At 45.9% G+C, this 26,790-nt stretch overlaps 1 protein-coding gene across 1 annotated transcript in view; it reads right to left on the bottom strand.

The window, feature by feature from the left end:
• Window positions 1–3,157: 3,157 nt before the first annotated feature.
• LOC149344113 (alkaline phosphatase, tissue-nonspecific isozyme-like) overlaps window positions 3,158–26,790 on the bottom strand; it is a 47,498-nt gene continuing 23,865 nt past the window's right edge. Inside the window, exons 4-8 of the mRNA XM_089546155.1 lie at window positions 22,839–23,034; window positions 20,086–20,226; window positions 14,322–14,513; window positions 9,125–9,235; window positions 3,158–4,024 (exon numbers count right to left, since the gene is read on the bottom strand). Coding sequence (XP_089402281.1) covers window positions 3,819–4,024; window positions 9,125–9,235; window positions 14,322–14,513; window positions 20,086–20,226; window positions 22,839–23,034 — 846 coding nt within the window. The 3' untranslated portion in view covers window positions 3,158–3,818. The remainder of the gene's footprint in view (window positions 4,025–9,124; window positions 9,236–14,321; window positions 14,514–20,085; window positions 20,227–22,838; window positions 23,035–26,790) is intronic.

The raw sequence follows: 26,790 nt of genomic DNA, 5'->3' as shown, positions 1-26,790 counted from the left end.
CTTTGACAGGCCTATACAGGAAGTGGGTTACAAAGGTATTCACAATGTACAACACTTTGTAAAATATATTAACACTCGAACTTATTATCTGGAACAGAACATCCTTCCAACCAAAATCAAACGGTAGAAAAGAGCAGGAAAAAAAAAAGCTTCCGCGTTATGGCACTGAGTGAAACAAAGATTCTACCTTATTTAAAAAGCTAGACAAAGAATAGTCGTCAACAACATCCCGTGGCAGAGAATTCCAAATTTCTACGGACGACGGAAAAAAAGAAAACTTAAAAGTATAGCACCGTGTGACGTATGGCCGGATGTGCTTATCATGATTTTTTCGTTTAGTGTGAGGGTGTGGTGGCTGCAGATACTGATCGTTGTTGATACGGAGCGACCCATGGTAAGGCATGAAAAGAAACTTCATGGCGGCAACGCGACGTCTACTCGCATGTGTGGGAATGCCTGCTTGTGTTCTAAGAGCACTGACGCTTTGAAACCGGGAGTACTTGCAAATAAGATCCATAATGATGCAGTTTTAAACTTCTTGAATCTTAAGCAGTACATGTGACGGCATCTTTCACACTGGCAACAAGGTCGCTAAGTAAGCCGTTCCTATTTATTTTTCGCAATAAAAGTAACCTTCGTAAGGGAGCCCAAGTAATTTGCTCGAAGGAAATAATGCGAGCATAGGTCACACAGTGTATTTTGTAACCTTTTTCGGGCCACGTACCCGCTTGCGTTGTACGTATGCGCAGAGAAGTTTTTCCGTCCCATTATGTCATGATAACATTTAAGCGCATCACACGCCTTCACCAACACGAGGCCTGCTTTCAGGTGGCCCCCACCTATGAGGTAATTGAGATTGCTTTGCGCATCCAGTGAGTCCTTAACTTGCGAGGTATTTCCACACGATCGTGACCGCGCCTGGCCATATAAAGTCACGCAGTTGATTGCTATCAAGAACTGCGTCAAGGTCGGGTGGTCATTGCAACCCTACATCTAACAGACTAGGCCAAATACGCTTTCCAGTGCATTCTGGTGCAAACGGGAGTAATCGAAACTTAACCTTTCAGAGATGAGGAGGGAGAGCGTGATGGAAAGCTTCACGCGGAGGCATTTTCCTGTTCCTGTGTTCTTCACCAGAAAGTACTGATAGATTTGAAACGTACTGGCCTCGGAGGGAAACTCTATCCGTGGAATGGAAACCATTCAAAACTGCGGCAACTTTTTCTGGGTGTACCTAATGGCCCAACAACTTTTATGTAGCGCAGAAGGCCGTGCCAAAGAGACCTGTGCTTTGCCCTCTACTGTTTATGAAAGGAACCTACAGCGAAGACGGCACATTGCGCTGTATGCATACAGATGACATCAGCATCTGCAGCTCATCTCGTTCACGCTACAATACACAAAGGCGTTGTCAGAAAGCATTATTCAACACCCGATAGGTCAAGATTATTGCGCTTCGCAAGAAAAGTGTTCTCAAAGAAATTGTAGCCGAATAACCGCTCCTGAGTGTACGCGTGCTCCCTTGAAAGGTGCATGAAAGGGGCACTTGAGGTTGGTTATGAAAACCTCTCAGTATGTATACGCAAGCCACTGAGCATTCATGCCGCTTAACAGAGCTCGATGGCGAGCCGATAATTTACAATGCAATTTTAAAATATCTGCTTCCGGGCATTGCAGAGACTGGCGCTGCCGGGATTTCACCGAAATCTGCGCGCAACGCGTAATTCAGCGCTCGTTGCGTCATCAACGAAGGAAAATCATTCCCTCGCTCGTCGGAAGCCGGGGGTGGGGCGGAGGGGATGCAATAGGTGACGAGAGAAGAGGAAACGACGCGAAGACGCTGAAATTCAATTTCTGACTGCAGGTAACTCAACTTCTACACAAATGCATTAAAAAAAATTTAGTTTCAGTATATTCGGGAGGCGGCGTCCTTCATTATTCCAAGCATACCGGAACTTTATTGAGGGCCCCTTTCAGAGCCCGTTGAAGTGCGAACTCAGTGGTTCGTTACTATTATGACCAGCAGAATCCCCTGCTGGTTGCCTAATTAAAGGGTAGAATTTCGGGATAAAATGCTGCAGTACTACATACGCTCAGGAATCTAACATAGAATACGGTCTAGAAATGGGCTTGGGCAGGGCATGTAATGCGAAGGCAAGACAACCGCGGGTCTTTAAGGGTAACGGAGTGGATTCCAAAAGAAAGCAAGCGCAGCAGGGGACGGCAGAAAGTTAGGTGGGCGGATGAGATTAAGAAGTTTGCCGGTATACAGTGGCGGCAACTGACAAAGGACAGCGTTAATTGGAGAGACATGGGAGACCTGCAGTGGGTATAGTCAAGCTGATGATGATGATGACGATGATGATGACGGTCTAGCAGCGGCCCCTTTATGGTACCCTTTTCAATAGCTTGTGTCGAGAGACCACTGCGTTTTTCACTGCCTGTTAATGCTTTATTAATGCGGAAGCATTATATGGCTGTGTCGCGTTAGCAAAGCGTGTCCGCAAAATCTGCCTGCTCGATTACGTCGTTCTCTGAAGACAAATGTGTGAAAGTGTGATTGCGATAGGAACTATCTGCTAAAATGTTGCCATGAGAAAAATTTGGTTGATGAGGTGTAGTCAACTAATTAAACGCGAAAAAACGCGAAAAATACACTTACACGTCAAAATATCCAAGGACGTCGATATAGTGCATGGACGTCAGAACAGTCATTCACGTCGATATATTATGTGGATGTTTTGCTTTCGCATTGCCCAATGCGGATCGCCGCAGTGATCTCGAAGTTTTGTCTTTGTTTATTTACAAACTCTGAATACAGCCTCGAGGCACTAAGAGGAGTGAAAATCTGCATTATCCGGCTTGAAAAAGCTCCCATCACCTAAGCTTATTCGGCAGGGCAACGCGCGTACCGCTACAAAGGTGAGAAGAGCATAAACTTCATGTACACAGTTTAAAAATAGGTTGACATGAAAAAAGCATTTGCAATGATGATGAAATAAAATTGTCAGGAGAATATTACATTTATTAGTTCGAACAAACACTTTAATCAGTAAAAGCCAGCATACACTTCGGAATGGTATCACGCAAAGGATGTGCATCAGCATTAACTATATAAGAAATTTAGAAAGTTCACACATTTGATGAGGATCACATGCCTTAGACAAATTAAATAAGTTTGGTGTATTTTTACATAAATCCGAGGCAATTCGTTTGAGAATGCAAACTTACTGAGCGCCGAAGGTAGGGCAAACGATGACGCTTGGAAAGCATAGTCATTGTGTGAATAGGTGATGTGCCAGTTTTCATGGTGGCGCGCCATACGACGTAATGTGTTTGTTCCTCATTTACTAACGTCTTAAAGAAACGAGCTGTAACGTTGTGCCTGGGAAATCTATAACGTGCGATTACAGTACTATATAGGTTAGTAGCTCTTATACCTTAGCATCTGGAAAGTAAAAAACTGCATGGCCATCGTATTCGGACATCAGTTATAGCTATTAATATTTAACGTTAAAAATCATCAATTAAGATTGTGGTGCTGTCAGAAAGCATAAAATAACTAAGTTTCCAAAAATATAGCTTAGTAAATCATAAGCTTTGCTTTGGCGGTAAGGTGCATTGCAATAATCGACATCCTGATCCCAGAGCATAAATCAGTTAAAGTGACATCAACTGACTTGTTTCAAGTAAACCATAGTTACGCAACCAATAACCGAGGTATAGGAAACCACATTTTTCGCAAAGTGATATGTTTAAGTCCAAGAGGTTCAATTGTTCTGGCCAGCATGCTTTCGCTTGAATGGCTGTGGTTCGCCTCAGAGAGTATTCCGTTGGTGGCATTCGCTGCCTTTGAACAGTCCGATGCAGGCTGCGTATGCCATGACGTAGGGAATGTACGTCTGATCATTGACACCATCGAAGAGGTGCGCCCATGGCCCTCGGGCGTAGACAGCCACGTCCTCGCCTCCGTGAGCGGCTGTTTCCAGGGGAAAGGCCGCCTGCTGTTGAAAGTCGACATGGGCTGCACGAAAGAGAAACTGGTCATAGTCGAATAAGAGCTAGTGAATAACTGTATGCATTCTAACAGCAATTGGGGATCCTTTTCACACAGGTGATGGTTAGCAAAGTATTCTTTAGTAAAACGAACAAAATGAGCCAATGCTCTCATGTTATTTCGAGGTCCGTTATATATGTGGGATCATGGGATGAAATTCGTTTTTTGGGGCCACTTTCTATCATTCTGGCGCTGTCTTAACTTCATTTGTGGGCTTCTATGCATTTCCATTCATATCTCGTGCTAAAAAATGCTACAACAGTGACACATATTTGTGTGTATCCTGCGTAATCTTGTCGCCTGTGCGTGTGTGTTTTCTCTTTCAGTAATCGCAGTGCCGTTATCTATCTTGATTATTTCTTTTTTCCACGCCTGTGCACGAGCTTTTCCTTGTGGTCCACATATGGAAACCTCATCTGGTTTTAAGGGCTCACGTGCCACCGCGTGGAGACACTTAGGGCAGCGGCAACCTGTACGTCCTCGTTGTGCTATCTTCTGGGGCCACACAGACGCGGCTAGAGGTGCCACAGACGCACACAATTGGCAGGCAGTTCCCTTCTTTTGTTGACCGTCCCCCCCCCCCCTCACGCTTTTTCTTTGTCTCGAACTAGCCACGCGCCCACTCAGGCCCGCCTCCCTCTTTCACCCCTTCCACGCGGCCCCTTTGCTCCTCCATCTTGGTGTGGTGTTTGGTGTATCCCCTGTGCTCCCCTTTCTCCGTTAGTTTTTTTCTTCATTCTGTTCTCTTTCTTTTTTTTCGTCTTAATTTTCTTTTTTAAGGCCTCTGTGTGCCAAGTTCAGTGCTATAACAAACGCGGCCATGCACTGTATGATCAATCTTGAGAAAGACCAGTCCCTGGTCGAACGTTGAATAAATATGTCAATTTTTTCAATGTGACTTCCCCAACTTACTGTATTTTTAATCAGTTGCCTTGAAGAATTTGATATCACTCTCTGTTTTCCCCTTTCGTCGTGTGCTCTATATACATATGAGATAAGCCAAGCAAGGGAAACCAAGGAGCATAGGGGATTTATTTTAATTAGTGGTGTTGAACAGTGGATATTATTAGCGAATATTTTACAGCTTAAAGATAACTGACTACAGTGCATGAGAAAAAAAAACACACGACGCAGGTGGGAACCGAACCCACGATCTTCGAATTACGCGCCCAGTGCTTGCCATCTGAGCTATGGCGATTGCTGCGAAATCTTTTGCTCTCGGCGGTATTCATGTTTGCGTGTGACCTAACATCGAGAGTGTTCGCCAGCGCTACCCTCGTCATAAGCGGCGGACGTCGCCACATCCGCTGTGCTTCTTGGTTTCCGTGGTTGTAGGTTTCTAACATCACAAATGTCCATCAAATTTGGAAAACTGTATCAGTGATGGATCTTTCACAAAAAGAAAGTCTTACCTTTTGATTACTCTCCTAACGATGTGACACTTTCGGGGCCCAAACTAGCTATGGCTATGGGCCCAACATATTCTGATGTATGATTTATATGTTTTGTTAAATAAATGAATGACTGATGATGAGAAGCAACACAATATAAATATCCAGGGCTCTGGGTCGCTAACAATCTTAGCTGGAATAAACATATTGATTTCATAACTTTTAACGCTTTTGGTAAGTTGTTTTTTTAAGACGAGCACTGCGATTGTCTCCCCATCTGTCTGCCTTCTTGCTCACAAATGTGTTGCTTCCAAAACGCAGATTATGCTGCTATCATTTGGGACCCGTTCACTGAGACTATTAACAAAGTAGAGAGAGTTCAAAAGAAGGCTGCTCGATACATATATAACAGTTACCGACGTACATCTATTAAAATTTTTTAACCAATGCTGGCTTGCCGACAATAACTGAGCGAAATCGTTCTGCACGACTTAAATTCATATATCAAATTAATGAAGGACAATACATAACTGAATTCACTGATTTGCTTGTTTTGACACCCGGATATGTGACCCGGCAACGACATGAGCTCAGTTTAACTCCTTTTCGCGCCCTCAATCACTGAGTTAAGCACTCATTCCTTCCACGAACTATTTCCGATTGAAATAACCTCACTAACAATGAAGTGTTGCAACCGTCATTGAATTTGTTCTCACTGCATATTCCATAGTTTACATCAGTTTCAGTTTCAGTTTATTTCCAGAAAAATTGAATGCACTTATCGTTTGCTGTAGTTGTTTGTGTATGTATATACATATATATATTTCTTTCTTTTTCACACTCTTTCAGAATTGCAATTTGCACTGCTATTACCTGTTTAGCTGTGCCTGTTTTGTTAAACTGCTTACTTTTCTTTCTCCCCACCCTGCTAAAATCCCCACAGCGGGATTGCAGTATCAATAAATAAATAAATAAATAAATAAATAAATCCACTCCACATGCTTCCAATCACATAACGTTACAGCTTTCATTTTTCTTTCCATAGCTCATTGCGTTGTCCTTAACTTAAACTGAACCCTTTTTGTTAGCCTCCACGTTTCTGCCCGTAGCTCTCAAGGTTAGGTTACACGTAAAAATAAATGCCCCCAAAAACAAAATATTTGAGACCCGTCGCCGTAACTCAGTTGGTAGAGCACCGGACGCGTAATTCGGAGGACATGGGTTCGGTGCGCACCAGCGGCATTTCTTTTTCTTCTGTTTTTGTAATCCAATACCTTTAAGTATTAACTAGTAATATCTATTCATCTACGCTACAAATTAAAAAAAGAAGCCTCATGATTTCTCTGTCTCTCATATGTATACCGATCCCCTGATGCACCTTCTCTTGTCTGCTTATATAAGAAGTTGGGGAAGTCACATTGAAAAACTTAACAGATTTATTCAACGTTTCGACCAGGGACTGGCCTTTTTCAAGAATGATCATACAGTGCATGGAAGGGTATTCTTATAGCAGTGAACATGGCACACACAGGGCTTGAAAAAGAAAAATGAGAAAAATCAAAAGGGAAAGAGGAACACAGCCAAGACACGAAACCCAAACGCTAACATGCGCCAGCAAAGGCGCAGCGTGAAAGAAGTGAAAGAGTGAGGTGGGCCCGGGCGGGCACGCGACTACTTGGGAAAACAAAAAAAAGGCGTGGGGGTGGTTAACAAAAGGTGGAAAGTGCCTGCCAATTGTGTGCGTAAGTGTCGCCTCTAGCCGCCTCTGTGTGGCCCCGTGCGACTCCAGAAGAAAACACGAGGACACACAGCTTGCGGCTGAGGTAAGTGTCTCCACACGGTGGCAAGTGGACCCCAAGACCAGATGAGTTTGCATATGAAGACCATATGGAAAGCTCCTTCTTTGCAGGAGTAGAAAAAAAGAATAAATAAAGACAAAAAATGGCACTGCGATGGCCGAAGGAAGCAAAACCCCATGAGGGTCGCACATGAGAACCACATGGATAGGCTCCTTCTTTACAGGAGTGGAAAAAATGTATAAATAAAGACAGAAAATGACACTGCGATGGCCGAAGGGAACAGAAACATACACGCAGAGGTGACAAGAATACACAGAATACACACAAGATTGTGTCACTTTTGTAGCATTTTTTAGCAGAGGATATGTGGGGAAATACGTAAAAGCCCACAAATTAAGATAAAGACAGCGCCTGAGTGTTAAAAAGTGTACCAAAAAGGCAAATTTCATTACAGGGAACACCGCTTAAGAATAACAAAACAACAATATTAGAATAAATACAAATGGCACGCGAGATAATACAGGCGCCCAAAATAATACAGTTCAAGAGTGTGAAAAAATGTCCTAAGAAATAAAGTTTACCCAAACGCCGTGATCAGCAACAACAAAACGATAATAATGCGATGAATACACATGAGAGACGAGCGTCCCATAATTCGTGCTTAACCACAACAAAAATAATGTCAGTACCTCGACTAGAAATGAAAGTGTTAAATACAGAACAAATCGTTATGCAACTGTCATCAAAGTAGATTTAAGAAACATTATTTTCGATGCAAAAGAGTTCACAAGGAAAAGAAAAACAAACAAAACATTGCAGAAAGATTTAGCCAGAAAGGCAGGAGAGTTTGCCAGAGCTTTCATTAATTCCAGCAGACAAGGTGTTAAATTTAAATATTAGATATGATTCACAGGCTTCCCTGTCGTAATGTGTCTGGAAGCCAGATTGGAGTATGGTGGCCTTGAACTTTCCAAATGAATGGCCTTTTGTCGTTACGTGTCTTGAAAGAGGCAGATCTGGCAGTGATCTTATGTGTGCTCTGTGGTTATTTATTCTCAATCGGAAAGGAGTTTCAGTTTGCCCGATATACTGAGCACGGCACACACCGCACTCGAGGAGGTAGACTACGTTGCTGGTGTCACAGTTGAAATCTCCTCGAATTTTGAATGAGAAAGACGACGCTGTGCTGCGAGCTTCTGTGACCTTATTCATCATATATATATATATATTCATAGCGAAGAAGTATACGCCTCGTTAAAGGAAACATTTATTTGACTCGACATTTCGATCAAAAGACTGATCTTCTTCAACGAAGCGTATACTTCGCTATATACCCCTTTAATCACTCAAGTACTTCATGCTCTCGCAACCCATATATTATATATATATATATATATACGCGCACGCACACACAACCTACTCGGTAGGCTGGCAAAGAGCAGGCTTCACACAAACGAAGAGAGAAAAAAAGAAAGGTGACCTAAATGCGGAGAATGCCCTCTGTAACTGCTGTCGTACTAAATATTCATTGACGAAGTATATGTAACGCATCCTAAGAGAAGTACATGTCTGACAGTACAATGGTTACTTTTAGCCTACTGCGTGCCGGCGCGCTGAACACGACTTCGCAGGTTCAATGCCTCTGGAGACGGCCGTACCTCATCACATGCCGAATGGCAAACTGCCTGTGTGGTCCGCGCACCGGTCTAGCTTCATGCAGTAAGAGCTCATTTGGAGCCATAAACCACTGCGTTTGTCATACATGAAGGTGTAGCGCACCTCCGAATTATTTCATTAGATGCAATGGATTAGCGCTGCTAATCGTTCAACTTCTCGGCCGCGACTGGAATTCTACATAGGTGCAAAATGAAACTTACAGGTCTCCTCTTCAGTCATATTCCTCAGTGGTCTCGCCCCTTGGGGTCCTTCGGCGTAAGAAAGGATAGTGTACTCGACAGGAGCGCTGCCTGTGGTGTTCCCGGCACATCCTTTGAAGGATTGAAGAACACGCTCAGACACTGCCATTGCAAAACGATGCTTTCATTATGAGACCACGCTTCGGACGAAAATACAGGAAGCGGCCCATATTCAGGTCTAAGGACTATACAAACAATTTTATATCCATTGCACGTATGGTTAGCCTTAGAGGTGATTCTGCATGCTGATGCACGTACCGCGTTGCATACATACAAATCCAAAATTAAGAAGGAGCACCCTTCTCTTTCAACATCCTACTACGTTAGCCGTGTACTCCTCTTTTGTGTAAGAAGCCGCGGACTGTGTAAAGCCTCCACCGTCCTTAGTGAATTGTAGTGCCCTCTGGTGGGTGCACGTCGGTAAATGCCACCTGCGAGCCTTCTCCCCCCCCCCCCCCCAGTCACCCATCCAACTCCACTTAATTAGATCTTCACTATCACCAACCTACCTCAACCCTCACCTACGTCCACCCTCCAAAAACTTCCGCCCAGCAGAAGAAGCCCGCGCAGAAGCGAAAGGAAAATGCTAAGGCGCAACAACATTCAAAGTTGCAGTCAGAAGGAGGTCAGTATAAATGAGAAATGTTTAAGCAATACTACCAACAAAGATTTGTCGAAAAACATCACACGATCGCCTGTTCATCTTTATTTTTTGCCTGTGAGGCCTTTACCTCGAAATCACCGAGGCCCAAAGTGTGTAATGAGCTCACTCTGCCAAGAGGCATTTCTCAAAGGAATGCAATTAGCAAATACATCATGAAATCGGTTCTTGAAACGTCATGTTCATTTTCTCTGAGCCACGACCAATCACATGCGATTTCCAAGGGGTGCATTGATAAATTTTTTTTTGTTGAGTGCTACTAATCCACAGCAGTGCCCAAAGCATGCCGTTCAGACCATGAGCAAATCATTCGTCGCCGCAGCATGAATAGCTGTCTCAGTTGCACGAGGACATCTTTTGAAGTCACTCTTGGTTTAAATGAATAAACCTTGTTGCTCGATTTCTGACAGTGACCTAGCTATGCAATGGAGGCGCTTTTGTCTTCGGGCGGCTTACGAAGGCCAGTTTTCTGAGCACTCGGGAACTACTGGGGGCGAATAGGCGCCCCAACTAGCGGAGAAGGAGCTCTATATTCTCACTAGCGCCACCTGCGAATGACTACAGCCTCAAATAACTAATGGCTTCTAACTGAAGCTGTAATGCTTCTGTGCAAAGTTTTCAATCCTTAAATGCCTCCATGTATTCATCATCAAAAGCACTTCTCAATTGTGCGAAAAAAAAAAAGCAATATGAGGAAGACGACTCGAAAGATCGAGAAGTTTGATTGCTATCAGCTGTTCTTTCAACGTAACGTCGTATGTCACCTGTTCCCAATTCCTATTAATGAAACGTAAAGGAGCACAATGATGCCAGGCAACTTTTCTTTCATCAAGTGCCCCTGGGGGCTGAAATTTAGCGGGACCATTGACTACGGTGTGCTCTGTAGCGGGCCGTTAGCGCTTATGTAAAAACACACTGCATTAACATTATTTTTTATGCTCTCTCGTGAATGTCACAGCACACACGAGAGCAGATAACAGATTATGAGGCAGATGGACAACTCACTCTTCAGTGGGACAATTTGTGCCGCCAAATAAGAAAAGGCTTCAGCAGTAGCGAGAGAAGCAGTAATTGGGGTGAGTTGTTAAAACTTCGCCGTGCTCAGTTTGAAGACAGCAGCGATAGGACATCTGAAGCATTAACCATCACCTCGAACATCGCGGAAACAGCCACACATGATGATCATTTTTTTTAGAGCGCTATGGTCGCATAAAGCCTTCAACCACCGGCGATAGACAATGAAGATGGGGAATTCAGTAAATAGCATGAATAAACTCAGGCTCACTGCAGTACGTCTGCACACTGGAACCGATGTCAACTCCACCTATGTGTTTGTCACCGAGCAGCGTGCTATAGTTCGCACTGTTTCAGCAACTACAGATTGAGCATTTATGTGCCGTCGAACTTCAATTTCAGTTGCTTTAAATTCCGAATCCGTGATATTGACGAACTCTCCGCAAAAACGTGCAAGAACAGACGACGAGGTCAGGGAGCCCATGTAATGTACCACCGGCAACAATAAACTCAAACGTTGCTTATAAATATTTTAAGCTGTTTTTAGCACAGGTTAACTAATAAGAAAAGGAGCCGTAGTAACATCAGAAAATGTAATATTAGAAATAAAGCTTCCGTTCCTATACATAAAACACTGCCAAAGAAAACCATAAACGGACAGATGAAAAGCACTAAAAAATATCTTGCTTTCTGCATGTAGTAGAACTCTAAGATGGATGAAAACTGCGATATAACGCAGATGAGTCTAGAAAAATCGAGTGCAAAAGATTACACCTTCGAATACAATTTCCAAGATCGAAATAATGCAGCTTATTTAACAGAACTAGTAGATAATAGGGTAAAGACAGCCAAATGCAATATATTGTCACGGCTTGACGTACAGGCCGGCGGCGAGAACGGGTGAAGACAGGGAGCACAGAAAAACAGGGAGGTCCACCAGCAGCAACGTCGTCGTCGGCGCGCGGCCAAAACACTCCTCGTCTTTATCTTCCACTCGCGACACTACCTCCCCCTATAAAGAAGCATCGTCCCGATGCTAGCACGAAAACAAAGGCACAGGGCGGAAAGCCGCACACGCGCACAAAAACTCCTGCTGGCCAGTGTAGAAGGAGGTGGGAAAATCAGTTCGGGGCAGACGATCATCGCGCGTAATACGGCTTAAGCCGCACTACGTGCACAATGTCAGGGCGGGGTGAACGACGTGATGACGGTCGTGTTCCTTCCGGCAGCACCTCGTAGTTAAGTTCTCCGATGCGGCGAAGAACTGTATACGGGCCAAAGTACCGCTTTATGAGTTTGTCGGAGAGACCTCGACGGCGTACTGGCGTCCACACCCAGACCTTGTCTCCAGGGTAAAAATGTACGTCGCGTCGACGGAGATCGTACCGACGAGCGTCGGCATGCTGTTGGTGTTGGATGCGGAGTCTCGCGAGTTGCCGAGCTTCTTCCGCGCGCTCGCATACTATTCGGGCACCATCGTCTACGTCGACAGGCGGCTCGTGCGGTAGCATAGCGTCAAGCATCGTGGTGACCTGTCTGCCGTGGACCAGCTCGAAAGGCGTCATACCGGTCGTCTCCTGGACAGCGGTATTATAAGCGAATGTAACGTAGGGCAGTACCGAGTCCCAACTGCGATGGGCGACATCCACGTACATGGCGATCATGTCGGCCATGGTCTTGTTCAGCCGCTCCGTCAGCCCATTCGTTTGCGGATGGTACGCAGTAGTTCGGCGGTGGCTGGTGCAGCTGAGACGGAGGATCTCCTGTGTGAGCTTGGCCAGAAACGCGGCACCCCGGTCAGTGATCAAAACGGCAGGGGCACCGTGACGGAGCACAATGCACTCGATAAAAAATTTGGCTGCCTCAACAGCTGTCGCAGACGGAAGTGCTCGGGACTCCGCGTATCGCGTTAGGTAGTCCGTCGCTATAATAATGTACCTGTGTAATAATGTAATGTAATAATGTAATGTAGTGTCGCGAGTGGAAGATAAAGACGAGGAGTGTTTTGGCCGCGCGCCGACGACGACGTTGCTGCTGGTGGACCTCCCTGTTTTTCTGTGCTCCCTGTCTTCACCCGTTCTCGCCACCGGCCTGTACGTCAAGCCGTGACATTTGGTGCAGGTGCTGGGTAACGCATCTCATGCAGCGCACCCCGCCTCGTAGTTCGAGCCCCGTCCTAAGTCCTGGCCGTCGAGTTTTCTTGGAGGAGCCCTCGGCGGAAACTGAGACTCGCGCTAGCCGACGCCAGCAAGGCCAAGCGCCGGAATTCGGACTCTTGCCCGAGGGATCGCGGACATCTAGGACAGCCAACGTCACCATGGCGTCCCAGTCACAACAAACCGACCCCGCGATTGCATCGAGGATCGTCTACGTGCCTCTCACTCCAAGATCTGTCGTGCCGTTCCGTGGCGATGGCCTTGACGATGTTGAAGACTGGGTCCAAAACACTCCTCGTCTTTATCTTCCACTCGCGACACTATTCTCTGGCGCGGAATTGCATCTTTTTCAGAGGAATGAGTTCGATAATAGCACGTCTTGTTACACCCGGTAGAGAATAAAATGTGCCTGTATTTTCTATTAGCAAAGTATAAGTGGCAGAGGAGACGGTAGTTGTAAAAAGCTTCATTAATGATCGCCTGTTGTTCATGAAATTGTGCTTTTGAAGGTTGTGAATACGGTACCTGGTTTATGCAACGTATGGCCTTTTTCTGTACACGAGAAGCGCCGCCATGTTTTCATCTGTCTCCCCAGAGTAAAGTATAGTAATTCAGGTACAAGCGAAAAAGGTCTTTATAAAGTTGAAGCTTAACTGCGATAGGCACGAGGTCCCGGGTTCAAAATGGGGCGTCCACAGCAAAGGACAGTTTTTATCCATTTGTTCATTATGGCTGGCCGATGTCATCTGGATTGAGTATGCGGCACCTAATAATTTGTGACCTTTAAGATACTGAGGGGATTAACACTTCCAAAACCACCCTTGCCCCCCCCCCCCCCCCCTCCCCCAATCACTCTTTGGCCTCAAACATTGGGACGGAAAGTCTGCGAGTCCTCAGTGCTTAAAAGAGCGCACGCTAAATGTAGCAAAGTATTCAGACGGAATCCTAAAAGGCTTGTAATTTATTAATGCGAATAACTTTCTTAAAAAATTTTTCAGCGAAATAAAACAAGGTGCTAAAATACTTATGAAGCGTGAACTAAATTCGGTTCTCATATAAAACAAGCCTCACAGTAACCGGAAAGGCCGTCACGGAAATCAAATACACCACTTTGTATGAAATTATACTGTTTACGAGGCTGCCATTTGACTTCTGCCAGTCAGACTGTCAAATGAAAAATTTAACTTTCGACTTCTTCGCTGTAGACAGCTTGCCGTCTCGCGGCAGATCGGTAGCACACCTATGGTACAAGCTGATCACAAAACTACCGACATGTAGATCAGTGCAGCAAGCATGCGCTGATGTGGGTGATAACGGAGTGGCTTACCGAAGATGTTTGTTCCCCGCGGTGGATACCCAGCAATAGTCATGGTGTGGGAGTGGTCGGCAGTCACCACAATAAGTGTTTCCTCTTCTGGCAGAATGCTGGCCGCTTTGTTAATTGCTTCATCAAACTCGAGGGCCTCTTGCAATGCTATCTTAGCGCGTGTAAGGTGGTGCCCATGGTCAATAAGTGCGCCTGCGAGGAAAAAAATATAGTAGGAATCTGCGGTTGATCAAAGCTTTCTACAAAGCTCCTCTGCGAAGCCAAAAAGAAGCAAGAGGATCAGCCCAACGGCGCGTGAAATCCTTGCAAGTCATGCGAAGATTATGCCGCCGATCCGGAATTTATTTTAAAAGGGACACAAGACTGCAGCTGGATAGTGGGTTAACCAATTTTATTTTTACTGCAGTTCATAGCGCACCTATAAAGGTTTTATGGCACAATCATAAAAAAGTAAAGAGTGTGACCAAAGTGTGAGTAGTGCCTATGCATGCAGAACAGGCGAAAGGTGCAGACACAGTCGGCACAAAATCGTTGTGCCGTTAAGACAAATGGAGGTGCAACAAATACATTTTTGACAAAAGTATTCCAAAGAAAGCGAAAAAAAAACATGTTGTAGCCCAAGTGTTCGGTACCCAGACCATCAACCTTAAGTTCACTGCCTCGTTTCATAGTAAACTCCGAAAATCTCAAAAAAGAAACTTTAAATTAAAACCCGACGTTTCACAGCCGGCTCGGCTACTTCTTCAGTGGTGAGTGGGGCAATGACTAACGTCATTGGAAGGGAGCAGGGGGTCGAAAGAGGGAAAGCGATGATGCGAAAGACGCGGAAAAGGGGGGCTCGCCTCCCACCGTAAACTCAACCAGACAGGCAAATCTGTCGAAATGTATAGTTTTCAACGCTTCGATTGTTATTTAACTTTTGATTTCCCGACACATTTATGATGACTGGGGAAACGAGCTGTTCACCTCACCGCGTTCCGAAGAAGATAAAAAATGTCAGCCACGACACTTTCTAATGCGCTGCCTTGTCCTTTTCAAATCAGACATAAACATCATCATCATCACAAGCTCTTTTACTGATGTTAATCAGAACAACGTCATTTCAAAGAAGATAAAACTGGAAATGCTTTAGCGAAGGCATGGGACTCCGATTCGGACATATCTTGTAGCGATATTGTGCAGTAGTATTGCTATTAATGACATATCCCCCACGTTAAGACTTGGAGGCGCAAAAAACTTGCACACTTTATCACTAAAGGGGTGAACATAAGCCAAGTAAATGCTTTCACTTTTCTGGTAAAGTGATCTGGCCGGTTTTGTTGCTTTCTGCGCATAGTTTGCAGGCCTGTGCTGCGCAGGTACACCCCACAGCAACTTGCGGTTGCTACCGCCTTGTGAAGATCGTTGTAGTCTAGCAGCCATCTCCTTTGGCAAGACTCTTCCAACAACTGGGCTGAGAGGACATAATCCTGACGGCCTTACTACCAACACTTAACTCTGCCCAACTATTCGAAACGAAGTTATTTTGTGATTGAAGTTTTTCACTCGTCACCTCCAAACGCTTAGAACCCGTACGACTGTAAAGTGGAAGACACTTATTATAAATATCATGAACGCGGCAGGAATGTTAGCCACTTTTTATAATTTGAGAAAAGGCATTGCGAACTCCCTCTCTCTCGAATGAGCCTCGACGATTGTGGTAAATGTAGCTTTCACTTAGGGCCCCTGCAGTTGGTGGCTGTCTGTATTTTGTGCACTGCTTCACGGAGTAATGTAGTGTAGTAAGAGCTCTTTCCTTTGCTCTGCGACGTCCTCATTGTTTTCCTGTTTCTTTTTTAAACAGTCGCGAATCCTTCTATTCATCATTCGGGTGTTTTAAGCTCTAGGCCACTCTTATTTATTGCGATAGCATGTAGTCGCGAAAGTGTGGGCAGGACTCATCCAGGCTGCGCGTGGCTTAGGCGCACCTAGTAGATGGCTCTCTGCGAGGATATTTTTCCAAGCGGCTTGTCCTTTTTGGCTATCCACTGTTTAACTTCTCTTCCCTACCCTCAGGACGGCCGGACCATGGAGGCGACAGTTTTTCGTTGCCTCAGGTCAGAAAGAGGGCACTATATAACATTGAGAATTTTTACTGCTTCAATAAAGGTGAGGAGCAGACCATGGTGGAGTGCGTGCGTCCATAAAACGTAAGATACTGCGCACTTCAGCGCATTTCAGGCGCTGGTAGTGAATGATAAAAAAATTCGATGCCTCATAGGCACGAAACCTCGGCGTCGCCCATAAAAGCGAAGGCGTTGCAATACTCGTGTTTCGTCGAAACGGTGTTGCGTCATAAAATGTGAAAAAATGCGGAAGGCTAGCCAGTAAAAGTAAGTGCTAATGCTTACAAATGCAACAACCGCAAAAGAATAGAATGGAAATAGTAGTGAAATAATGTGAGATTGAGAACGCCCGGAGCAAAATTCATTGCTACTCGCAGGAATGGCGTTTGGGACGAAGACGAAGAAGAGCGATGATGATAAATATAGACAAACAAAATGAGAACGACGCACAACGCGTAAGCTAATTGCCCCCCCCCCCCCCCCCCCGGAAAAAAGTGACCATCCTTGTTTCGAGTCAGAATGATAACGAGCTATGGTCAAAGGGATTTGAGGCGGGGCAGTTGGACGATCTCGATGCCAACACAGCGACGATCAGTACAGAGCGAGGCGGGTGCAACAGGGTAGTTAACGGGGGTTGTTTGTTCAAGCACAGCATAGTAGCCGATATAGCGGCTCATAAGCTCTTGACATAACCCTGGTGTGCGTACGGGTGTCTAGACCAACACCTAATCACCATGGGAATAAGAAACTGCACGGTGGGTAAGGTTATAACTTCGTTTCCGAGAGGCCTGGCAAGCTTCTGTGTTCAGTAGAGCACGTTTGCGGCAGTGCGCGATGCGCGAAGTTAATTGTTCGTGGGAGGGTGCTGACGAGGGGACGGGAATAGGCAAGAAAGGTGCTACCTTGACGAAGGTAGCGCATCGGCCATAGACAAGAAACAGGGGAGACAAACGGGTTGTTCGTCGCAGCGCAGAATTGGAGGCAAAGGTAACAAATGGGAGCAGCGAGTCCCAGTTTGTATGATCAAGATGAATTTAGGCGGAAAACGTCTCCGAAAGGGTCCGACGAAAGAGGTCCGTGAGGCCGTGGGTTTCGCGGTGATAAGCAGATGTAGTTTTCTGGGCGGTATTCGAGGCATGAAGAACTTGCTCCAAAACGGTGGAGAGAAAACCCTTGCCACGTTAGCCGAGAAGCAAGGTGTGTTGCTGGGCGAGTTGGTTGGACGAGAAGAACCGAGAAGAACACGAGGGGCTCCACGGCGCAGAAGAGGCGGAAGTAAGAGCAGCAGTTTTTGCATATCCGGTGAGATTTTCTACGGTGGAGAGGATCCAGCGATCACCCACAGGTGCCAGCGGCAGGGGTCCATACTGGTCGATACCGGCAATGTCAACATGGTGAATGGGCAAGAAGGAGGTTGTAGAAGGCCTGCAAGAGGCGACGCTGACCGTTTACAGTGTTGGCAGGAAACAGAGCAGGCGACATATTTTGCAGCGCTGGTCGAAATGCCCTGCCAGAAGTAGTGCCTTTAAGACCATCGTAGGTATTCCGGAAGCCCAGTTCAAAAGCTGTCGGATCATCGTAGAACGCTTGCAACAGCTGACGGCGGAGGTACGGGAACAATGGCAACCCAGGAGTGGCCGAGAGGGTTGTAGGTGTGCCGAAGCAGCGCGCCATTCGTGAAATTGGTGAGTTGGCGGCGTAGTCTTATTCCGAGGTTGCATAGCATCGGTGAGGCGATCGATGAGCTTTCGGCAGAAAGTATCGGTCTGCTCTTCGAGGCTATATATCTGGGCATGGATGGGACGACGAAATCAATGGGGATGGTTGTCGCTGCTTGACGCCGTCTCTCTTCAGGAAGGCCTGGTGACGAAGGAGATGGCAGTGCTATTGGTTGGGGTAGCTGCGATGTGAGGAGACAACGTGAAGGGGCATCAGCGTCGTTATGTTCTTTGCTGACTTTAACATAGAATCATATGAGGCGGAGGATTCAGCGCCCGACCTGCTCAGACAGGTTCTTGCAGAGGACAGACAGCACACAACTAGGTGGTCACTTACGATCGTGAAGTGTCGGCCGTCCAGACAAGGGCTAAACATTCAAACGGCCCACACAACAGAAAGGCACTCTTGTGCAGTGGTCGTATAGTTTTGGTCGGCTAAAGTCGGTGTACGACTAGTGTAAGCAACAATCATTTCGACGAATGAAACTTGTCGCTGAAAAAGCACAACGCCAAGACCTTGCCCGCTGGCGTCGGTTTGCAGAATTGTTTAAGCAGACTGAAGAGTACTGAATCGGACGTCAGAGTTTGTTTTTCTCCAAATGCTGCCTTGCAATTGGCAGACCAAGCGAATTTGTTCCGGCAGTCAGAAGTTTGTGTAGAGGCGACACGAGGTACGCGAAGTTGCGGATGAAGCGACAAAAGTAGGATTCGAGTACAAGGAAACTGCGAAGCCGCGAACGCTAGAAGGATGTGTAAAATGCATAGCAGCCGCAATTTTATCGTGGTCAGGCCGTATTCCATCCCTGCTGACGATGCGGCAAAACATTTAACAGGTTTAGAGACAATGCGACATTTTTTTATTAAGGAGCTGAAGGCCAGCCCCTGCAAGCCCGGTTAATCTTCATCCAAGCGTTTCAAGTGGTCAGAAAAGACGGCCAACAAATATGTGACGATATTATTCAGGTAACAAAGGGAAGTTTTCTATTTGAGGCCCCGAAGAACTGTATCAGTCATGCGCGCAAAAGTAGCCGGCGCATTGCGCCGCCCAGAAGGCATAACACCAAATTTGTACAGCCCATCTGGGGTAATGAAGACTGTTTTTTCTTTGCCATCTTCTTGCATGGGAATTTGCTAGTAACCGGACCGCAGGTCGAGGCTGGAGAAATATTTGGCTCCTGTGGCTGTGGACTGTGGCTGGCTGCGAACGGCTTGGGCTGACGTGCGCCATAGGGGCAGGTGGGCCGACCAAACGGCGACGGGAACGGTGCTCCAGGTGGATAGGGAGAGTTAGGGAGAGGTACAGGGGACCAGAAGTCGCCTCCACCACGTGCGACATTGAGAACGCCCTGAGCAAGGTTCATTGTTACTGGCAGGAAGGGCTTTGCGACGAAGGCAAAGAAAAGCGACGATGATGAATACAGAAATATGGAGATGAGGTTGACGCAAAATGCTTACATTAGAATACCAACAAAAATCGGTTAGAAAATACATAGAGTTCGAATAGAATACAAGTCAAATTCAGAGTCCGCAAGGAATGCCGGTTTCAACGCCACGAAAATGGTAGTTCGGGTGGTCACTGGCGCTTAGGAACCTTGGCCAATCAGCGGCAATTGCGGGTTATGATAGCAAGCGAAACAAAAATTTTTCAAGTGGAATTTTTACCACAATTTTCACGCGCGCGCACACGCACAGAGTTAAAACACATTATTTATATAACCAAACATTTTTATCCAATGTCAAAGCAATGTTACCAGATATAAACGTTCCTTACAGCTGTAACATATCTGAAATTTTAAGCCGGTCCTTAACTAACCAGCACATTTCGTCAACGCTGCGTTTTCCGCACCAAAGTCTTAACTCGTGGTGCATAGCAACGTTTTATGCTGCAGTGAGGCAGTCTGAATGAGACGACAAATCTAGGCCAAAAGTTTTGTTTCTTACCTTCAGCGAACAAAACGAAGCCTGCAGGATTCCTCGAAAGGATTTCAATCGCAACTGTAACCATTTCTGTTAGATTGGGTTTCGTGGAGTCAGGCTGGCTTCGGTTGATCCAAAAAGGCATGTATTCACTGGCGAAGAGTCCTAGAATGTCAGCCAAATGAAGGGAATTTCTCTGGGCGCAGACTAAGACAGCTGTTTTCTCATTCAGGTGATACGGATGAGTCCTAAGCCCTACGACTTATAGGACAATAAAAACTTGGTGCCTTAAGCGCTTAAAAAAAAGCGATAGCATTTATGTTGCATCCTATGGCGTCTACAATGAATGTCTAATGTTATTCTTGCGATATTCTCTCGAAAACTCGGGTTGCAACCGGCTCAGCTGCCCCTATATAGTATGCCTGAGTATCACCTTTAAGAATATCCAAGTACCTTCCCTCGGATTACCATACGGGATAATGCTAACGGGGTCCAATACTTCACCTTCATCTATTTTCTGGAGTTGGCTTCCAAAATTTATGGGGTCCTTCGGAAATATTCGGTGGTGCGCTGAACATTGAACTTTGAGGATCCTCGCATTTCAAACTTAAGTATGGCCTAACATTGTTCCGCTGGTGGTGAAGCGGTCATCAGAGTATTGAAAAATAATTGCATTTTGTTATGGAAAAGCCGAAAATTTTTTTGTGAGAAGGCAGCCTGTAAATTCGATGGCATAGAAATACTTGCTCATCCTCATCAAGCAGCTTCACGATTATTGGTGCTTCCGCCTACACAATACCCTGCAGTTTATTCTGGTATTGGTCTTCTTGAACAGGCGTATAGATGCAAGAATGCTGCTAAAATCTCATTCCCATGGTTATTAAGATTCCATTTACATTAGAGCAGGATTTTACATAACTATCCACTACCAAAGCACTTTAAGAACCGCAGTTCAAGGGTAACTTGCACTCGACGGAGCATCATGTGAGAATAGAACATCTCGACGAGGTAAACGAAGAAACAGCGAAGCACAAAAGCGCCTAAAACCAGCTTCATTGCACATAGCGAATGAGATATATCGGACATACTATTGCACAAATGAAAAAAATATCATTGGCAAAGTAAATAGATGATTTTCGAAGTTGTTCGAGAACAGGAAACTTGCATAGATACACCAGTTTCTTACCCAAGCAATGAATCGCTGAATACCTGAAAGCACTTTTTGCTGTTTTTTATCTTCTTAATAGCACTGCGAAAATTACAACTTTGCTCCATTTTATAGTACTTACTATGTGGCAGCTCTCAACACGCTGCACTGAGTGGCGAAATCGGTGCCCGGCATTACCAAAAAAGGATGCTTGCTCAACCGCTTTAAAAAAAGGCCCTTTCAGGTGCTTTAGAATATAACATCTGTCGATTTGCCCAAGACAAGAATTCTCATAAGTGACAGAGTTGTCGTGCAGAGCATATCTCAGACAGATTGCATATTTCCTGGCGTGCTCCTTACTGCAGTTTTTCCGATGCGATCTTCGTTCACTGGATTTAAAGACTGCCCAGCATCTTAGGAGAAATGGCTGTAACAGCGGGACTTTATAATGTCATATGAAAGGTGTTAAAAATACGCAATAAACGGATTCTTGATTGCTGTTGAATGACCATCCGTCCATGAGGAAGTATTTACTCGGCTACGATAACAAGTGCGTATGTTCGGAAGCCAGCATGGTGCAATCTCGTAAAGTGAGAACTGAAACAGTTCTCAACCTTATGCTCACTTAACATCGCCAAGGCGGCGTTTGGGGAAATTTGGCCTTGCCAATTTTAGTAACCTCAGCACATGAAGTTGTGAACACTACTGCCAGCGTACAAAAGAAGCTACTTGTTTTTTCGCCGAGTTACATAATCTTAGTTTGTAATTTTCAGTATGCTCTGTCATCAAGCATAGTCTCTTGATTCTGTAGTAGAACAGGTCATGAATCTGCGCTATAATCAGTAGCACATCAAAAGCATCGCAACATACTAAAGATTTGTCAGTAAACCTAAAAATTTTCATTTTACGAAATCTGTCTGGGAACAAAACCGACGAAGAACAGCTTTTTCTTACTTTTTAGGCAGCAACATGACTTGGTCAAACGGCGAGTAATGGATAAATTTTCCATCCGATGTCCTTTCGTGTAAGAACATGGCTTATCTTTTCCATAGTCTCATTTTTAAATGTGACCTCTAGAAAATTAAGACGGCGCTTGTGTGCATTTCTGCACCATTTCGTGCCAACATCGTCGTTATATATATATATATATATATATATATATATATATATATATATATATATATATATATATATATATATATATATATATATATATATATATATATATATATATATATATATATATATATTTGTTTGCCGAGAGGTAGCTCATATGGCTCCCGTTCAGCGCTCGTGATACGCATCTCTTTTTGTTTGTATGTCCCACTGCCACATTGCACAAATGCAAATACAAACGTCCTACTTTTTGCGCCAACCATATTTAGGCAAGGAGTACAGCAATATTATTGGTATGGAGTACAACACAGGCATGTATATTGATTAGTAGTCCTGTTTTTCTTGGCTCATACTCTAGTTATAGCACATTTCCGCATAAATAGCAAGCCATTCAAATTTGCGACATGCATCCTTGACAACTCAGCCACAGTTTCTTGAAATTATTGCTGTCTTCAGCTGCCCTATATGCACCTACATGAAATACCGTTTGGTACAAAACGCAGTGTAGGATTACCTAGTAAATAGTCGGTGGACCATGTGTCCACATCAAGAAGCTCAGACCTGTTCCAAACATAACGGGCTTTGCATCCCTTCTTCAATTCCTTCCACTTCTTGATCAAATTCTCGCCGTCGCTTCTTTTACCCTTTTCACCTTCTTCATCCCGTTCAGTTGAGTTGAGGAAAACTGACCGACCTCCTCCCAGAATCACCTGCACAGAGCCAAAATTCTTCCATAAAAGCCTTAGCGTGCGCACGTTTTCATTCTTAACCCAAGCAACATCGTTGACCTGCGCATAGTTTTCGAAAAATAAATATTTTGTTGTGCCTCCACACAATACCAAAGTTTCATCATACAGGTCCGTATCTGTAGCAAGGAGATAACATTTAAATCGGGCGGAAAATCCAACACAAAGTACAATGCATTAAAACGGTAAATGCTGAGTAATATTAGAAATATCTTAATGATCTGGGTAGTAAATTCAGTCGTTGAAAACAAAATCCAGAGATCATTTTTTCAATGCGGCTTAGACAACAGAAGTGAAATGAACAGCAGCTCAGTTATACGTTGAATCTGAGCCTAAATTACCGAAAACGGCAAGCGTGGTCGCTGGCCCTGCGGCTGAAGGAAAGAATTATGTGAGAAAGCATTTCCTGAGTGCCTTAAGCATACTCAGAATAGTGACGCAAGTACTATTTGTATACCTGTCTCTTTCAGCCAGCACGGGAAATGGGCCTCCAACATATTATCATAACAATTGATGCGATTTTGGAAGCGTATAAAGTTATTAAAAATAAGCTTTGTAACTTTATTAAATGTTCCGTTTTTGTGTGCACTTGGAAGTGAGATGGAATTTAGTTCAGATGAATTTAGTTCAGGGTGGGGACCCCTGCAGCAGCAACGCAAGAGCCGGGACCGCAGCCGCAAGGGAAAGCCGCGGTGGTTCCGGGACGAGAGCCAGGAGTCCGGGCGTGGCGGCAGCCGCGGAGGCAGCCGCAACCGGAGCCAGAGCCGGGGATCCGAACGGGACGAGTCCTTCCCGCCCCTGGGAGGCAGGCAGCAGCAACAGAAGCAGAAGCAAGGACAGGAACAGAAGAAACAGAAAACCGGCGGTGTCAAGGTGAGCTGGGGAGACGGCCCTCCCAAATCGCTCTTTGCTCCGCACTCAAACACAAACACACAAACCGCTCGCGAGAAGCAGTTAGCGGAAGAGAATAAGGCCCTCAGGCAGGAACTCGGCCAGCTCAGGAAGCAGCTGAGCGAGGTCCTTAAAGAACTACGCGAAATCAGGACGGGGCAGACGCAGCCCAGAACTCAGGTCCCACCGCCCCCAACGGTGGAAACACAACAGCAACAGGATGGTGAGCTTAAGGCCCTCATAATGAACATGCAGAAACAGACACAAGAACAGATGCAATTTATGCAACAAAAATTCGCACTTCTGGAGCAAAATGTTAGAACACACATTAAGAACCAGAACACGCAGAGAATGACTAACCACGCTAGAGACCGCCTGTTTAACGAACGCAGGTTCAGCACAGAAACCCTAAATACAAATAACAGTACACCAACATGGCAGAGCGCCTCCAACAACTAGAGATGTGGCAGTGGAACTGCAGGGGGTACAGGCAAAAGCACGGCCTCCTGCAGCAGTACATTTACGCCAGGAGAACTCCACCAGATATAATCATGATACAGGAAACTAATTGCACACCTTCGCTGAGGGGCTACACGTGCCAGGAGGCTGGCCGCACCGCGACCCTTGTCAGTAAAAAACTGGTAGCCATAGCTCATGACGAAATAACGGATAACCGGATCGAGCACGCGATTACAGAGATCATACCCAAAAAGAAAGCGCAATCCAAGAGCACCTTCATTATCAACCTATATAGCCCGCCTAAGCAGAAGGACGGGGACTTCATTAGGCTCTTCACAGAAGCCAGAAAACTAGCGGGCTGTAACACCCTGGTTATAGCAGGGGACTTTAACGCCAAACACCCAAGATGGGGATACAGCAAAGACGATAGGAAAGGCAGGGTAGTCTGCATCGCAGCAGAGCAAACGGACTGCGAACTCTTGACTGACGAAGACCAGCCAACAAGACAGGGCAATAGCGTCAGCCCAGACACGTGTCCTGACCTAACCTTTGTAAGGGGCGCTAGGCAGGTGGAGTGGGAAAACCTACTCGAAAACCTAGGGAGCGACCACTACATACTGAGAATCAGTATCACCGCTGAGAATACCAAGCGGAAAATAGGCAAGACTCGGCTCGTCGACTGGGACGCCTTCAGGGCCCACTGTAGGCAGATGCAAGGAGGCAACATTGAATCTGTGGGGGAGTGGAGTCAACAGCTCAAGGAGATCCAGGAACTCTACACCAAGGAGGTGGATCGAACCGAACAAGCCCCGGAGGTGGACAAGCGGCTCCTCAAGCTATGGGAGGCGAGGCGCGGACTCACTGCGCGGTGGAAAAGACAAAAACTGAACAGGAAGCTCAAGATCAAGATAGCCGAAATCACCAAGCAGGCGGAGGAGTATGCGACACAGCTGGCCAGGCAAGGTTGGCAGCAATTTAGCAGTGCGCTGAACGGCACCCTGAGCACGGCCAGAACGTGGCAGATCCTCAAGTCCCTCATGGACCCAAGCAAAAACAAGTCAGAGAGCGGCAAGACAATCCGAAGGCTGGTGCACCAATACACCGGTACAGACGAACAGCTAATGGAGGAAGTCCGGATCAAATGCTATGGCAACGATCAGGCCCAGAGCTATAAAGAAGAATACCGGGGCGAAGCGAACCCTAATATGGACAGACCCATAACCAGAGAAGAGGTGGTCGAAGTGATCAGGTCTGCTACGAAAAATACGGCAGCAGGAGCAGACAAAATCCGTAACTCGCTGATCAGAAACCTAGGAGATGGAGCCATTGATCAGCTTACTGCCTACTTCAACAAACTCTGGCAGGAAGGAACGGTGCCCGCCGAGTGGAAACATGCGGTCGTGGTTATGATCCCGAAGCCTGGCAAGAAACTACTAGTGGAAAACCTCAGACCGATCTCCCTTACGTCTTGTCTAGGCAAGATGTACGAAAAAGTAATAACGAAGAGAATCCAGTCGCACCTGGAAAGGAACCAACTCTACCCCGATAGCATGTACGGGTTTCGAGCTCACCTGTCCACGCAAGACGTACTCCTCCAGCTAAAGGAGGAAGTACTGGAGAAGATGCCAAGAAGCGGGGAGAACGTTGTCATGGCCCTCGACATCAAAGGGGCCTTTGACAACGTGAGCCACGCCGCCATCATGGAAGGCATAAACGACACGAATTGCGGGAAGAGGGTCCACGACTACATCAGGGCCTTCCTAAGTGACCGGACAGCAACCGTAGGGCTAGGCGAGTTACGAAGCGACGTCTTCGCCACGCCCTGCAAGGGAACACCCCAAGGCTCTGTCATATCGCCTGTACTCTTCAACATGGCGATGCTAGGACTAGCGAGAAGGCTCAAAGAGATCCCGGGTATTCAACACGCGATGTACGCCGACGACATTACCGTATGGACCACCCAAGGGTCGCTAGGAGAGAAACAAGATCGGTTACAAGAAGCTGCCACCTGCATAGAAGACTACGTAAGGGAGAGAGGCCTGAGGTGCTCGACCGAAAAGTCGGAGATCATCAGAATAGGGAGACACCCCACCCAAGCTTCACTAGATGTCGTCCTCGAAGGACAGCTGATCCAGGAAAAGAACCTGGTCCGCATCCTGGGTATGTGGCTGCAAAGTAGCCGCAAATGCAGTCACACCATCACCCTGCTCAAGAGGGCCGCGGAACAAGTGGGAAGAATGATCAGCCGAGTATCTCAGAGAAGATACGGAATGAAGGAAGAAGACACTCTAAAACTCGTAAACAGCTTGATCGTCAGCAGGGTCATGTACTCGCTGCCTTACCACGCTACAACGAAAGCGGAGAGGGAGC

The sequence above is a fragment of the Amblyomma mixtum genome, chromosome 5, assembly GCF_055824585.1.
Source record: "Amblyomma mixtum isolate Tamu chromosome 5, ASM5582458v1, whole genome shotgun sequence".
Lineage (NCBI taxonomy): Eukaryota > Metazoa > Arthropoda > Arachnida > Ixodida > Ixodidae > Amblyomma > Amblyomma mixtum.
Note: the sequence above shows the minus strand (reverse complement) of the source record. Positions and strands in the feature narration are given on the sequence as shown.